Source organism: Chironomus tepperi, unplaced genomic scaffold, assembly GCF_022539635.2.
Source record: "Chironomus tepperi strain 1889 unplaced genomic scaffold, CSIRO-AGI_Ctep_v1 contig_354, whole genome shotgun sequence".
Lineage (NCBI taxonomy): Eukaryota > Metazoa > Arthropoda > Insecta > Diptera > Chironomidae > Chironomus > Chironomus tepperi.
In genome coordinates, this window is record NW_027226476.1 from 4,039,360 (window position 1) to 4,054,201 (window position 14,842).

General features: G+C 31.3%; 3 protein-coding genes and 1 long non-coding RNA gene across 4 annotated transcripts; 3 read left to right on the top strand and 1 right to left on the bottom strand.

The window, feature by feature from the left end:
• Positions 1–939: 939 nt before the first annotated feature.
• LOC139094349 (pterin-4-alpha-carbinolamine dehydratase-like) lies at positions 940–1,753 on the top strand. Its single transcript, XM_070645386.1, has 3 exons — positions 940–998; positions 1,163–1,248; positions 1,315–1,753. The coding sequence occupies exons 1-3, from the start codon at positions 950–952 to the stop codon at positions 1,609–1,611; spliced, it is 432 nt and encodes a 143-aa protein (XP_070501487.1). The 5' UTR covers positions 940–949; the 3' UTR covers positions 1,612–1,753.
• Positions 1,754–1,978: 225 nt separating this feature from the next.
• Positions 1,979–3,620, bottom strand: LOC139094314 (atlastin-like). Its single transcript, XM_070645341.1, has 2 exons — positions 3,361–3,620; positions 1,979–3,311 (listed from the first exon to the last, which is right to left on the bottom strand). Exons 1-2 carry the CDS (start codon positions 3,568–3,570, stop codon positions 1,992–1,994), a joined length of 1,530 nt encoding a protein of 509 aa, XP_070501442.1. The 5' UTR covers positions 3,571–3,620; the 3' UTR covers positions 1,979–1,991.
• A 698-nt stretch (positions 3,621–4,318) lies between these two features.
• LOC139094327 (atlastin-2-like) lies at positions 4,319–5,767 on the top strand. The gene is made up of 2 exons (XM_070645358.1): positions 4,319–4,428; positions 4,484–5,767. The coding sequence occupies exon 2, from the start codon at positions 4,496–4,498 to the stop codon at positions 5,675–5,677; it is 1,182 nt and encodes a 393-aa protein (XP_070501459.1). The 5' UTR covers positions 4,319–4,428; positions 4,484–4,495; the 3' UTR covers positions 5,678–5,767.
• Positions 5,768–7,553: 1,786 nt separating this feature from the next.
• LOC139094356 (uncharacterized) lies at positions 7,554–11,720 on the top strand. Its single transcript, XR_011544771.1, has 4 exons — positions 7,554–7,798; positions 9,804–9,865; positions 11,033–11,399; positions 11,457–11,720. It is a non-coding gene; the product is annotated as an uncharacterized lncRNA (long non-coding RNA).
• Positions 11,721–14,842: the final 3,122 nt, after the last annotated feature.

The following is a 14,842-nucleotide window of genomic DNA, read 5'->3' on the forward strand; positions in this document are numbered from 1 at the left end:
TGATGCTTTTTTTTTGGGTTTTTTGAGTATTTTGATGAATTGATGGGGAGATGAGGGGATTTAGGGGATTAAGGGGATTGAGAGGACATATGGACACTCTGGATATGGACACTTGGACACTTCGGACTGTCCAAAACTTTTCTGTCCAGGAATTCATAGGAACTGATTGTGTCTTGCAGGATTGATGTTAAGTTGGAGATTCGCTGGTCAATGACTGTCAATTTGGTGGAGTATAATATTCAACTATAAATTCGAATATTTCAGCTGTGGACATCAAAGTGACAACATTGGGCACTAAAGTGACAAATGTCATTAATTTTGTCACTGATCTAGAGTGTCAGCCAAGAACCGCTGGTTTCAAGACTCATTGTAACTTTTTGATAAAATAATATGAATATTTGTTTGAAATGAGTTACAATAACCATGAAAGCTGAATTAGTAAATGTAGAGAAGTGCCTTGCCATCAATGCAAAGACTTGACGGTTTCTTAAGGTGTTTCTCACAATTAATTTCGATCAAATGTACTAGATTTTGGTTTAATGTATTAGATTTTTAGTAAAATTGACTAGAATTTCGATCAAATGTACTAGATCTTGAGTAATTGTACTAGATTTTTGATTAATTAGATTATTGTACTAGATTTTTGGTTAATTAGCGAGATTTTTAATTAACTGTACTAGATTTTAAAATATTGTACTAGATTCTTGGTCAAATAAACTAGAATTTTGATCAAATGTACTAGAATTTTGATCAGATTTGCTAGATTGTCTACTACTTAAGCTAACATTGCTTCAAAAATTCTAAAAATACTAAAAAATCAATCAAAATTCAAAAAAAAAAAATCATAACAATCAATAACACGTCAGTCAAAATATTAACGGATTTTCGAACATTTAAAATATTTTTCGAACTTTACCAATACAGGCACATTATTAAAAACAATATAGGAATGCGATCAATAAATAATTTTTACAATATTTTCTCATCTCAATTTAAAAGTAATTAAAAAATTTAAAGTTTTTCAATTAAAATGTTAAAATTTTGAGAATATTTACAGCATTTTTGGATGTTAATCGTCTTTTTCAATGACAATTCCTAAAATTCTGTAAAATTTTCCTCAAAATATGATCAAAATCATCAACAAAACATTCTCAAATTTTAGATAGTATTAGTCATCCATGGTTCAATGCTAATTATGTGAAACCTGATTTTATATTGCAACGTCAGTTGAGCAGAAAAGTCAAAATGGTGAGTCGAAGATTTATTTATTTATTTTTTTAAATATTCTAATTTAAATTATTTCACAATTTCAAGTCCAAATTGACAAATGAACAGCGAACCAGCTTATTACAGCCACTGTTAAGTACCGGTGGATGGTCAATGGTTGAAGGTCGCGATGCAATTTATCGTGAATTTTTATTTAAGAATTTTAATGAGGCATTCGGTTTTATGACACGAGTTGCCTTACTTGCTGATAAGATGGATCATCATCCGGAATGGTTTAATGTATATAATAAAGTTCAAGTTACAATGTCAACACATGATTGTGGTGGATTAAGTGAACGTGATGTAAAATTGGCCAATTTTATGAATGAAATTTCAAAAATGTAAAAAAAAAATCAACTTGTTGAATGTACGACAAGGTCATGTATTGATATTTGGAACAAAATGTAACAACAATGTCAAGGACGTTCCATTGAAATGGACAATAAAGTTTAAAATTTTGAGTTTGTTTTGAGCTTTCGGTGAATAATTTTGCTGTTTTTAATTTTTAATGCTCTTTATGAACTTGTTGAGTCGATTTTAAAAAGGCTTTAAAGCACAGAGTCGACTTGATATGACGACTTTACTATTTACTTTCTTGGCACGAGGGTCTATTGTCGCATTTGAGCTGATATTTAAATTAAAATGGTCATTATAATAAATATTTAAATAAGTATTCAAATAAAAGGTAATGAACGAATTTAGTGTCAATCCATATTTTATACTTTTTAGATTTTATTCAACTTATCGATTAAACTTTGAAAATGTAATAAATCCTGATTTTCCTTACAATCAAATTTCAATTTTGAAGAATTTCTTTCAGTTTTTTTTGGCTCATTCCTCATTTCCCCAGCCATAAGTTTTGCTGTAGTATACATATACTGCCCAAATTCTCGTTTTCGATCTTCCATTTCTTTTTTTAATTGACGGATCACTCTTTCTTTTTCAAATTCGATTTCACGTTCTTCCCGGATTTTGGCAGTATTCAAATGCTGCTCAATTTCTCGTTTTCGATCTTCCATTTCTTTTTCAAATTGATCCATCATAAGCTGATGTTGAGCTCTTGCTTTTTCGAGTTCGATTTCACGTTCTTCCTGGATTTTTTTTAGCTTTTCCAAATTAATTTCGTGCAATTTCTCTTCATGCTTGTGCAGGTTTTGGGCTTGGAATTTGAATTTATTTTCAAATTTAATAGAAGCTCTATGGTATCTTTCCAATCCAGAATCAAATCGAGGAACCATAAAATTTTCACAGATTTTCTCAACATTTGGAAAAATATCCAATTGAATTATTTTAAACCAGTTTAAAATATTTCTGGATTCAATTATTTTTCCCATTATCAATTTGTCTGGATGCAAAAGATGTCCAATCAATTTTTTTAAATGATTTTTAAAATCTTCATCCATCCCCGACCAATTTCCATTATATTTTGGATTACCTATGGCCTTTTTTCCTGGGTGTGGCAATAAACAGCAGTTAACTTGCTCAAATGAATCTAAAATTGAGCTTCGAACTGCTTTTAATTCTTGACTTTGATCTGGTTTGATGGTGAGAACATCCTTGATGTATTCATGTCCACCTGCTGTCCCATAATGGAATTCCTCATTATTTTCCCAATCTCGAATCAAAAATGTCACATTTTGGAATGGTTTTCCTTCCATTTTCATCTTCTTCTTCAATGTGAATTGAGCGAGTTCATTGGCAAATTGCAAATATTGGAGATGATCCTCCTGAACCTGATTCTTAAGGTTGAGGACTTGAATTGATGAAATTAAAGTACCAAGAGCAAAAATCCTCGAATTATCAGTTGGGGTTGATTGATTATCGAAAAGTCCTTGTGTGTCCATAACGAGGATGGCTATTTTCTCACCAGTCCTGTCCATTGTGTGTAGGAAGACATCACTCCATATGTTAATGCCGATTGTTTCAGGTTTGGTACCGGATCGCCATGAGAAGCCTGTGAGTGGTTCATCAGGACTGCCCATCCAGTCATCATCGACTCTAAAACAGTCCCGAGTAGGTTCCCATCGGTTGTGGATTGATGGGAACTGCAATAATAATATGTGATATTTCTTTTTAATCAATATGTATACTCACATTAGCATAGAGGAACCGCAAACAATAATCCAGAAAGAAACTTTTTCCACTGCGAAATGCTCCAATTAATGACAAAATTGCAACTTTACGATCTTGAATTTCTGGATGTCCAAAGATTTTTTCAATTTCTTTGTTGTCCACGATTATTTCCTTTGATTCTGAGAATCTTAAGATGTTGATTGACTTTCCATATTGATGACTATGATCCATCTTGATGCTTTTTGATGTATTTTGATTTTAAATTTATTTTAATTGTTGCTTTATTCTTATAATACGAAATAATCATCTATACTTTAGTTATCTATCTGTTATTCAAAATATAGTGACTCATCAATAGTATAACTTGGATAACATAATTGTTATATTGCATGACTTTTATAAAATATACGTAATATAGTTTTGGTCACTTGTCTCTCTGTGATTGAATCGGTTATTGTCATTGGAGCCCCAATGTAAGCTGCTTTTCCACTACATATGATACGAAAAAGGACAAATGTGAAATATTTCCAATAACAATTCGGGACAATTCGGGACAAATCGGGACCTTTAATTTAACTGCCCGACAATCTGAAAAATTTCCCATGCCCAGTCTTGAACCCATGATCACTAGATCGGTGCTGCAATAATTATGTACAAAAGTACTAAACCATTCCGCCACCGAGCCACTTCGACTCACCCGACTCCCCCGCCCGACTATCTAATCAATTATATTACTGCAAAAAAGTTTCCCGTCTTGCTTAACGGGGTAATTAGTTAGAAAATGATGAAGTTATAGATCATATGAAACTTAAATTATTATTGCAAATCAAAAATACTTTGTAAGAACTGTAATATTGAATTCCTTAAAAGTTTATAAATATATTGAAAGTACTTGATATGTCTACAAAATCAATAAATATTTTTCAACTTACTAATGAGGGCTACATTATTAATAAACATGAAATTGACAAGCTTTTTAATCAACATGTACTTCAAAATTGTAAAATTTTAATTTTGTCAATATTTGGACTCAATAGAAGTGGAAAGAGCTTCCTTGCGAATTTAATTTTAAAGTTTCTTCGTTCTCATGTAAGTATTTATTTCATCAATAATCGAACAGTGTTTAATATTAACTATTTAATAGTATCCATCAACTATGAATCCTTACAATCCGAACCAACATCCTTTCGAAATAAATGATAACTGGATGGGTAGCCCTAATGAGCGACTTGAAGGATTTCCATGGCGTTGTGGAATCAAACGTGAAACAAATGGAATTAATATTTTTGGTGAGGTATTCTTTCATACAATGGACAATACTGGTGAGAAGATCGCTATATTCGTTATGGATACGCAAGGATTCTTCGACAGTCAATCAATACAAACTGAAGATTTAAGAATATTTGCTCTTGGAACTCTGATTTCATCGATTCAAATCTTAAATCTCAAAAATAAAATATCAGGAAATTTTATTAAGTTTTTGCAACTTGCCATAGACTTTACTAAGCTATTATCAAATGGCATAAGTGAATTTAATGTAAATCCATTACAAAATTCATCAATTTTTATTCGAGATTGGGAAAACTACTGTGAGCATGAATATGGATTTAACGGTGGCAAGAACTACTTGAATGAAGTCATGATACTAGATTCTTTACAAAACCAAGAGCTGCGTTCTGACATGGAATGCTGTTTATTACCTCATCCAGGTAAAAAGGTCATAGGAAATTCAGAATATAATGGAAATTGGTCACAAATGGATGAAGACTTTAAAAACGAAATAAAAAAAGCTATTGAGAGTATCCTTATGCCGGATTGTCTAACTAAAATTAATATGCTTATGTCTTGTGAAGCAGCAAAGTCATACATTATGAATGTTCTAATCAACGGTATTTCAATTTTTTTTAAATCAGATATGGACATTTTGATTAAAAAATGCACTAAACATTGTAGACGTAAGCTCAGCTCATTAAATGGCATGAATTTTATGGAAGTTTCTACTATGTATAAAGAAATTAAAATGGAAGGACTTATGATCTTTGACAATGAAAAGAAATTTGGCAATAAAGAGGAAGTAAAGGATTATAGAGATTTGTTGGATGAATCCTTAGACAAAACTCTAAAAGAATATAATGCTATGCATTCAAAGAAATGTAAGGAATTTAATAAAAAGAGAAAAGATCACCAAATTGAAATAGATTTAGAAAAAAAAATATTAGAAATTTACAATGAAGGCGAGGAGAATTCTCTTACCCAAACAGACTATAGAATAGATTCAATTCAAAATTATGGTCATTTTTTAGATGAGCCTATATCTGCAAGGGGTAAACGTAAATGAAATTGTATGATTTATTTTGTAATAAAAAATACTTAAAAAAAAAATATGTAAAAAAAAGTTTTTTAAAGATACGCTTTTATTTAAGTGCAATGAAAAGTAGAAAATAATATTTAGATTCCAGTCTCAAATTTAAAAGAGACAAATTTTTAAAATTTGACAAAGAAAATTATAATAAAAGCGTGGGCTTTGATAATGACTTTTGTAGATTCGCCCACGCTTTTATTATAATTTTCTTTGTCAAATTTTAAAAATTTGTCTCTTTTAAATTTGAGACTGGAATCTAAATATTATTTTCTACTTTTCATTGCACTTAAATAAAAGCGTATCTTTAAAAAACTTTTTTTTACATATTTTTATTTTTTACTTTTTAGTTTTCTTCATCAATAATTGTTAGTATCCGAATTATCAATACTTAAGACTAAAAATCGCTTTTAAATGTCAATTTAAATTTTAATTCCAAATGAATTTGGCCCTAATAATAACAGAGTACACACATTTTACAAAATTTCAATTTTTCGTTCCATGAAGATAAATTTATAATTTAAAACAGCCCAAAAATTAGGGTTTGCTGTTATAAAATCGTCATCTTTCATTTTTTTTCCCAAAATTCCTTTTGATTTTTATCAAGAATGATTAATGAAAGATTTAGTTGAAATTTCAGATCAATCGGATAATAAATGTGGTCAATATGTCGAAAATTCCTTTAATTTTGAGTAAAAAAACTAGTTTTTTGGCTCTAACTACTACCAAATTTTAAAATTTTGCAAAATTCTTTTTACTATAAAACAGAACAATTATAGATATACATTCATGCCAAATTTCAGCTCTCAAGCTTCCATGAAAATAGAAATATATCAAGAAATTGTATATTTTGGCCTTAAAAAACTAGTTTTTTGACCCTAACTAGAGCAAAATTTAAATTTTTTTCAAAAATTTTTCTAATGTGTTCTATATTAGCCTGTAATACACCACTATGCCAAATTTCAGCCTTTTAAGTTAAGTAGAAGTGGTCGAAATAGGTACTTGAAAATTTGAAAGTCTTAAACAGAGCAACCTAAATAAATATAAAAGCGTATAATATAATAAATTTTCTTGCATTTAATACTGCTTAAATTAAAATCATACCTTTAGCTTGTCTGAACCTGATTTTGAAGATCTTGGATTGTCTGAACGTGGAGAGCTTAGTTGGCCAGTTATTTGCTTTGTATTGCTTTGTAAAACATAGTCTTCTGGATGTCTTAAATTAAGATGAAATAAGTTGGCAATAAGCTGCTGCTGGTGAACCACGCCTCGATAGCTGAACGGATTAGTACTTCGGTACATTGGAAATTTTTCACATTTTCTTTTTACAGGCTTCTCTAGGTTTGAACGCGATGGCTTGGGTGTTAAACTATCATTAACCCTAAGACGCATATAACGCATATAATACTCTGGATCTTTCAGATCTTCGAAAAAAAGTCGACCTTGTGTCGAATTTGGAATTTTTTGCATAATTTGGTCTAATTTCAACATTATTAATCATCTATTTTAGCTAAAGATTGAGCTACATACGAAAATTGTTCAATTAAACCTTGTTATTCAAAGAAAATTAACTAAAATTAGTGAAAATTTGACGGTTATTTTGAAATTCAAATGAAATATAACGGCTTTTTTGACATGTCCGTAGCATGATAAAAATAACGATTTTTAATAAGTTTCAAAAAGTCCCAAATTTTTTGTCTGCATACTGTATGATGTTATATGTTGTACTTGCTGTTATATATAACAATAGTATAACTTGCTGTTATTTGCTATATAACTTTAAACTTCTTTAATCTGAAATGATAAAGTGAATAAAACGTCATTCATTAGAGTAAAATAAATTTTAAGTTTAAAATAATTTTAACATCTTTGGAACCATTGATTCATTAAGTAACTAGAAAATTCGACATAATAAAACCAATTGGCAATGAAATCTCCTTGTTAATTTTCATTATTTGAGGTATGTAACAAAATTCCCTCCCCTTTAGCTCCTTTACTTAGACAGTATTATTTCAATTCCGTGAGTCATCTTCATGAGTAACTAAAGTTATCAAAGAAAACCAATTCTATAACATTATTGATGCCACACCTTAATTTTAGGTAATATCTATGATTTCAAACTAGAACTAAGTTTATCGATTTAATTTTTATTATATTCACACCGTTTTCACGTGTGAATGTATTGAATTTGTTCAGATTGAAAAACTAGTTTTTTGGATTTTTCAGCAAAACTAAGCACAATGGCAAGTTTTGTTCTATCGCAAAAAGTTTGTGCCTGGAATTCCTCACCATAATCAAAAAACAGATTTGAAATTGGTTGAGGCATTGCTGAGAAAATCAAAAAATTCGCTTTCTGTAAGCAAGCAAACAAACAAACAAACAAGCAAACAAACAAGCAAACAAACAAGTTAATCAGCAAGAAATCTCAATAACGAGACATCGTAGAGACTTCTAGTTTTTTGCAATCGATCCGTATTTTTCTATAGAAGAGCTGATTAGATTTTGGGCATGCCAGGAACAGTCGTTGCTTCTAAAAAAGCAAAAAACTTTCGTTTTCATACAAAATTTCAAAATCAATGTTTTCTATGATTTTTTGGAACTTTGAAAATTGTAAGAAAATTACGAAAAATATTTAAAGCCTGCCCGCTGGAGCTTGATCCCTCAAACATTTGCCAAGCGAAGCTTGGCCTGCCCGCTGGAGCTTGATCCCTCAAACATTCGCCAAGCGAAGCTTGGCCTGCCCGCTGGAGCTTGATCCCTCAAACATGTGCCAAGCGAAGCTTGGCCTACACGCTGGAGCTTGATTCCTCAAACATTTGCCAAGCGAAGCTTGGCCTACCCGCTGGAGCCTGATCCCTCAAACATTTGCCAAGCGAAGCTTGGCCTACCCGCTGGAGCTTGATCCCTCAAACATTCGCCAAGCGAAGCTTGGCCTGCCCGCTGGAGCCTGATCCCTCAAACATTTGCCAAGCGAAGCTTGGCCTACACGCTGGAGCTTGATTCCTCAAACATTTGCCAAGCGAAGCTTGGCCTACCCGCTGGAGCCTGATCCCTCAAACATTCGCCAAGCGAAGCTTGGCCTGCCCGCTGGAGCTTGATCCCTCAAACATTTGCCAAGCGAAGCTTGGCCTACCCGCTGGAGCTTGATCCCTCAAACATTTGCCAAGCGAAGCTTGGCCTGCCCGCTGGAGCCTGATCCCTCAAACATTTGCCAAGCGAAGCTTGGCCTGCCCGCTGGAGCCTGATCCCTCAAACATTTGCCAAGCGAAGCTTGGCCTACACGCTGGAGCTTGATTCCTCAAACATTTGCCAAGCGAAGCTTGGCCTACCCGCTGGAGCTTGATCCCTCAAACATTTGCCAAGCGAAGCTTGGCCTACCCGCTGGAGCCTGATCCCTCAAACATTCGCCAAGCGAAGCTTGGCCTGCCCGCTGGAGCCTGATCCCTCAAACATTTGCCAAGCGAAGCTTGGCCTGCCCACTGGAGCTTGATCCCTCAAACATTCGCCAAGCGAAGCTTGGCCTACCCGCTGGAGCCTGATCCCTCAAACATTTGCCAAGCGAAGCTTGGCCTGCCCGCTGGAGCTTGATCCCTCAAACATTCGCCAAGCGAAGCTTGGCCTGCCCGCTGGAGCTTGATCCCTCAAACATTCGCCAAGCGAAGCTTGGCCTGCCCGCTGGAGCTTGATCGCTCAAACATTCGCCAAGCGAAGCTTGGCCTACCCGCTGGAGCCTGATCCCTCAAACATTTGCCAAGCGAAGCTTGGCCTGCCCGCTGGAGCTTGATCCCTCAAACATTCGCCAAGCGAAGCTTGGCCTGCCCGCTGGAGCCTGATCCCTCAAACATTTGCCAAGCGAAGCTTGGCCTGCCCGCTGGAGCCTGATCCCTCAAACATTTGCCAAGCGAAGCTTGGCCTGCCCGCTGGAGCCTGATCCCTCAAACATTTGCCAAGCGAAGCTTGGCCTGCCTGCTGGAGCTTGATCCTTCAAACATTCGCCAAGCGAAGCTTGGCCTACTCGCGAGACTTTTTATGGGACGGTGTGAATATATCCGCATTGGGTTTCTACCCGATACACTAGTTATTATTTTATTTGACAATTTTTTAGTTATAATAATTACAACACGAGATAAAATAGAGAGTAGAGAAGGAAGTGCTGCCACATTATAGGTTAGTGAAAGACATAATTAATTTGACTAATAAATTTCGGAATTATGAATATAAAGTGAATATAAAGGCAATACCTAGGTAAAGGCACTGCCTAGCTAAAGGCAATAGTTTTTGCCTTTGCCTAGACAATGCCTATAATAGGCATGCCTGTGCATAGGCAAACCTATCTATTGTCTAGGCATAGACATGTTTATTACAGGCAATGTCTAGACAAAGTCAAAAGCTACCATGATACAGCTAGGCACCTACCCACAGGCAGTGTTGATATGGATTGCCTTTGAAAATGGCATTGCCTTTGCCTTTGCAAAGATTTTGCCTTTTTCAAAGGCAGAAAAAGGCAAAGGCAATTTTTTCTGCCTTTGCAAGGCAAAGTCAAAGGCAAAGGCAAATCTTTGCAAAGGCAGGCAATTTTTTTAAAAATGGATTTTTTTGTGCCTTAACTATTGGAAACATAAGCTGTCATTGAAAACTATCATTTTATGTAATTTTGAAATTTTTTCCATTTTTATATTTGTCAAAAATTCAATTTTTTTCGAAAAATTAAAGGCATTGCCTTTGCCTTTTTTCTGCCTTTGAAAGATTCTTTTTTAAGAAACTTTGCCTTTTCATTGCCTTTGCAAAGTTTGCCTTTTTTAAAGTCAAAGGCAAGATATCAACACTGCCCACAGGCACCTATCTGACAACTCTGTAAATAATTATTCAGAATGGTAATTATTTGCTTAAGCACATGCTATTTTAAATTATATAGAGTTTTTGGTAGGGTGATCAGAGTTGGATCACAGGATTTTAGCAAAGGTTATACCTTAAATATTTAAAAAAAAAATTTAATCAAAGAGATTTTTAAGGAGAGTAGGCAAAGGGGCAAAAAAGATCGATTTTTTGCGTTAGGTAATATGTGTACGACCCCCAAAGAGTTGTAAGAAGCTTGTACATCTTATATGTATATTCTTCTACAAATGTTCCATTATTAAGCGCAATGTTTTGACCAGGCTGAGAAACTAGAATGAATTCCGTGGAGTTTCTCAGCCTTGTGTTTTTACATCTAAACGACACCATTCCTGAACATTCTGATTTATAAGTTTAGGATGGATAAAATCCCAAAGCAATTCCCGTCCCCGAAATTTTTACGTTTCATTCTAATATTAGACCAACATTCAATATTTTTAGAAAAACAAATCAATAAAAATGAACGCTATAAATTGGAAAACGCAAACATTTTTTACACAGCATGAAGCCATATCAAGTTTAAAGTCGATAAGAAAACATAAAACTAAAAAAGTTATCAAGCTAAAATTAATAATCAAGAAAAACTTTAATGATTCTAAGCAAAATATAGAATTAATAAGTAAAAAATTTGAAGGAAAATCATTTGTAATTTTTATAAATGCAAATGCACAAAAAAACTTCTATATAATTTGGAAATCTAAGGATATGGACATCATTTTATCATTGAAGCCAATCGACAAACCATTTTCAGATGTTTATGATTTTGTGGCTAACTTTCTAGTAAGTGAGCTTGAAAAAGGATTTTTAGGTAAGATAAAATTATTTAAAACATTTTAAAATATTTAATAAAATCACCATTTTTAAGGAGTTCATCCTGATTATGACATTGAGTGCGAGCAAGGGCAAATTGATATACGTTTTATTGCTGTAACAGAACAATATGAATGTTTTCTTAAATATAGCATTAAGAAGTGCATAGCATTAAAACAAATCGAATCCACATCACAAATCCTAGCATACAAAAGACGACATTATAATATATTGCTTAAATTGTTGGAATTAAATTTAACATTCCCACCGAATATTAATGTCGATATCTGCTCTGATGAGTTAAAACAATTCATTGAGACATCTCAATTGTTTCACGATATGATAAAATGTAAAAATATGAAAATACTTGAAGATATTCTTAAAAATTATCCAAATTTGCAATATTTTTACAATTTATCAAATAAATCGGCATTAAAAGCTGCTCTCGATGATAATTTAATAGATATGTATGAATTTTTAGTCTCTTATAATCTTTCGCATGCACCTCATGAAAATATTTTTGAAATTTGGAATCAACTTGAGCAATCCGATAAATCTAAATTACGCGATATTCATTTAAAGTATGCAAAGGTTTTACCTGATGGACATATAAATATACTTATGAATAATAGTTATCTAAGTCATGACGATACTAATATTAAGATTAGCAAAAAATTAATACTTAGAGCATATATGTACTTAAATAATGATCCAAGACTTAGTATCATTCTTAAAGTTGTTGCAGCCACTAAAATATTTAAAATAACATTTGATTTTAGTCGTGAAACAACATATAGAATTGATCCTGCATCAAGCCCAAAAACTTTAGGAATTTTTTATTTTGTCGGTGAAATTATAATCGGTGCAAAATATTTACTTAATCAAAATACGGAACATCATGCATTCGGAGTAATTATTCATGAGCTTTGTCATTATGCGATAAATGTTGTCTATAATAACATGGCAGATCCATACGCTTCAAATGATAAAAATGCCAAAAGTGAATTCGATAGGATTTGTGAAACAAGTAAATTAAATATGGAAGAAGAAGTAATAATTAAGACAGTTTTCCATTACGATTATAAAGAACAACCATCAGAGCTTATTGTTTGTCCTCCACAATTGATTGCATTGTATAGCCAAGAGCCTAAAATATTAGATAAAAAAATTAAAGCATTTCCGGAACTTTTCAATTATTTCCAAAATACTGTTCTTCCTGCAATGATGGTTGCAATACCAATAATTAATGAAAAAACAGTTTATAAGTCTACAAAAGTATTTAATGATTTGACTTTATATGATAAGAAAAAAGTAAAAAATTCGATTGTTATTTACAAAAATATAGAAATTAAATTAGCAAATTTATATGCTGAACGATCAAATATTTATCAAAAAATTACCCCAGATCATATTTCATTATGTTTAAATGAGAAAACATTGAATCTTGATGATCCTTTAATGCATTATTTAGAAAAACAAGTTTATTTTAAATGGGAAAAATTGCCATTAGTTTTGAAAGAAAAATTTGACAATTGTCAATTATTATTTCAAGGGGAAACTGTTGAATTCAAAGATTTGACTAACTTATATCCAGAATCATTTAACTCATTGTCTTATAAATTTATAACAAATGTGCTTGATGGTAAAACCTATTGCCTTGGTAAGGAAATTAAATGTGAAACAAAATTTTATATTGATCGTGAATTTATTTACGAAAATGCACGAGCTATTCGATTTGAGTATGAATATGGATATGAGTTTGAAAATTATCGCTATAATAGGCAATTGCATGTTGAAAATAGAATTAAAAATACAAATTTAAAACAATTTTTAAATCAATTTTTAAACAAAGATAAAAATGAAATTTCAATTATTTTAAATAAAGTAAAATCAAATATTACATTTAAAACAATTTATTATGATTTAAATGACAAATTATTTCAATTTATGCGAAAAAACTCTAATGAAATAATTAAGCAAGTTGAAAATGAGAGAATTTTAATTTTATCTGCTGATGCCGGTGCAGGTAAAACTTCAACATTTATTAAATTTGCTGTTGAAATTAAGAAAAAATATCCGACTAAATTTTTATTGTACATTGATTTAGAAAAGAATATAAAGTATTTTAATACGGAAAATGAGCCTGATATAATAAATTTATTAATTAAAATTATTAAATTAGATGAAATTTTTGAACAACAAATTTTCACACAAAGCTTTGAATTAGGAAATGTAGTTCTTATTTGGAACGGTTTTGATGAGATTTCACCATTATATAATAATTATATTTTAAATATAATTAAATTTATTTTTGACAATACAAAAAATATCCAGTTTGTATGCACACGACCATTGTATTCAAATCAACTTTGTGAGACATTTCAAACAAGATCATGGCAATTAATTCCATTTGATAAGATTAAACAAAATGAATTTTTAAATCAATATTTTATCAGTTATGAATGTTCTAATCAACAAATTAGTAAAAAAATAAAATTAGCTGAAAAAATAATGAAAAAATTTACTTTTTACAAACATTCATTTGCATATAATTTTGAAACACCTCAAATTTTGGAGTTAATAGCTGAAGAATGCATGAATAATAATTCACTAGATGTTGAAAATGTTTATGACCTATTCGATAAATGTGTACATTCAAAAATAGACTTTAGATTATATAAAATTAAAAAGAATTTAGAAAAAACTTTTTCTAAATATGAAACATTACCTGATACTGTATTTCAAAGAGATGCATTGCTTGAGGGATTTCCCATATTTTCAAAAATAACATTGAGTTTAAAAATGAGAAAATTAAATATAATTGGAAATGATATTTTAAAAAAATATAATTTTCCTCACAAAGCTTTTGCAGAGTTTTTTATTGCACAATATTTTATTGAAAATATATATAATGTTAATATCAAAGACAATTTAAATTATGAAGAAGCTAAGCTAAGATTAGAACTTTTTTTTCATTTGACTAAATCATATGGTGAATATCAACAGATTATAACTGATTTTATGAAATCATATCTTGAAATCACAAGTTGTCAAAATAAAGATACATACAAATTTCATTCGACAATTTCAAAACTTTTAAAAAAAGAATTTAAACATTTTTTTATTAGAATGTTAGACACAAATCATCCAACAATTTTTGAATTTTTATTCTTATTTTTTAAAAAAGATTACGAACTTTTAATTGATTTACTTCATATTAATGATAATGAAACATTTTATACAGCAATATTTAATCCATGTCATTTTGCATTATTTGTTAATCCAACAGAAATCAAAGCTATTGCTCAAAAGTATCTGTCTAGTGATGATTTTCAAAAATTTATAAATGGAAAAAATCAACATGGAAAGATTATGTTAGGAATTAAATTTTATGAATTATTGGATATCAAAAAGTCTTATAATTCAAATGATGAAGATATA

Coding starts and splice junctions, on each gene's coding strand:
- LOC139094349 (XM_070645386.1), top strand. CDS start 950: ATGCGATCAATAAATAATTTTTACAATATTTTCTCATCTCAATTTAAA. Junction 999..1,162: donor TTTCTCATCTCAATTTAAAA/GTAATTAAAAAA, acceptor CTCAAATTTTAG/ATAGTATTAGTCATCCATGG. Junction 1,249..1,314: donor TGAGCAGAAAAGTCAAAATG/GTGAGTCGAAGA, acceptor CACAATTTCAAG/TCCAAATTGACAAATGAACA.
- LOC139094314 (XM_070645341.1), bottom strand. CDS start 3,570: ATGGATCATAGTCATCAATATGGAAAGTCAATCAACATCTTAAGATTC. Junction 3,312..3,360: donor TGCGGTTCCTCTATGCTAAT/GTGAGTATACAT, acceptor TTATTATTGCAG/TTCCCATCAATCCACAACCG.
- LOC139094327 (XM_070645358.1), top strand. CDS start 4,496: ATGAATCCTTACAATCCGAACCAACATCCTTTCGAAATAAATGATAAC.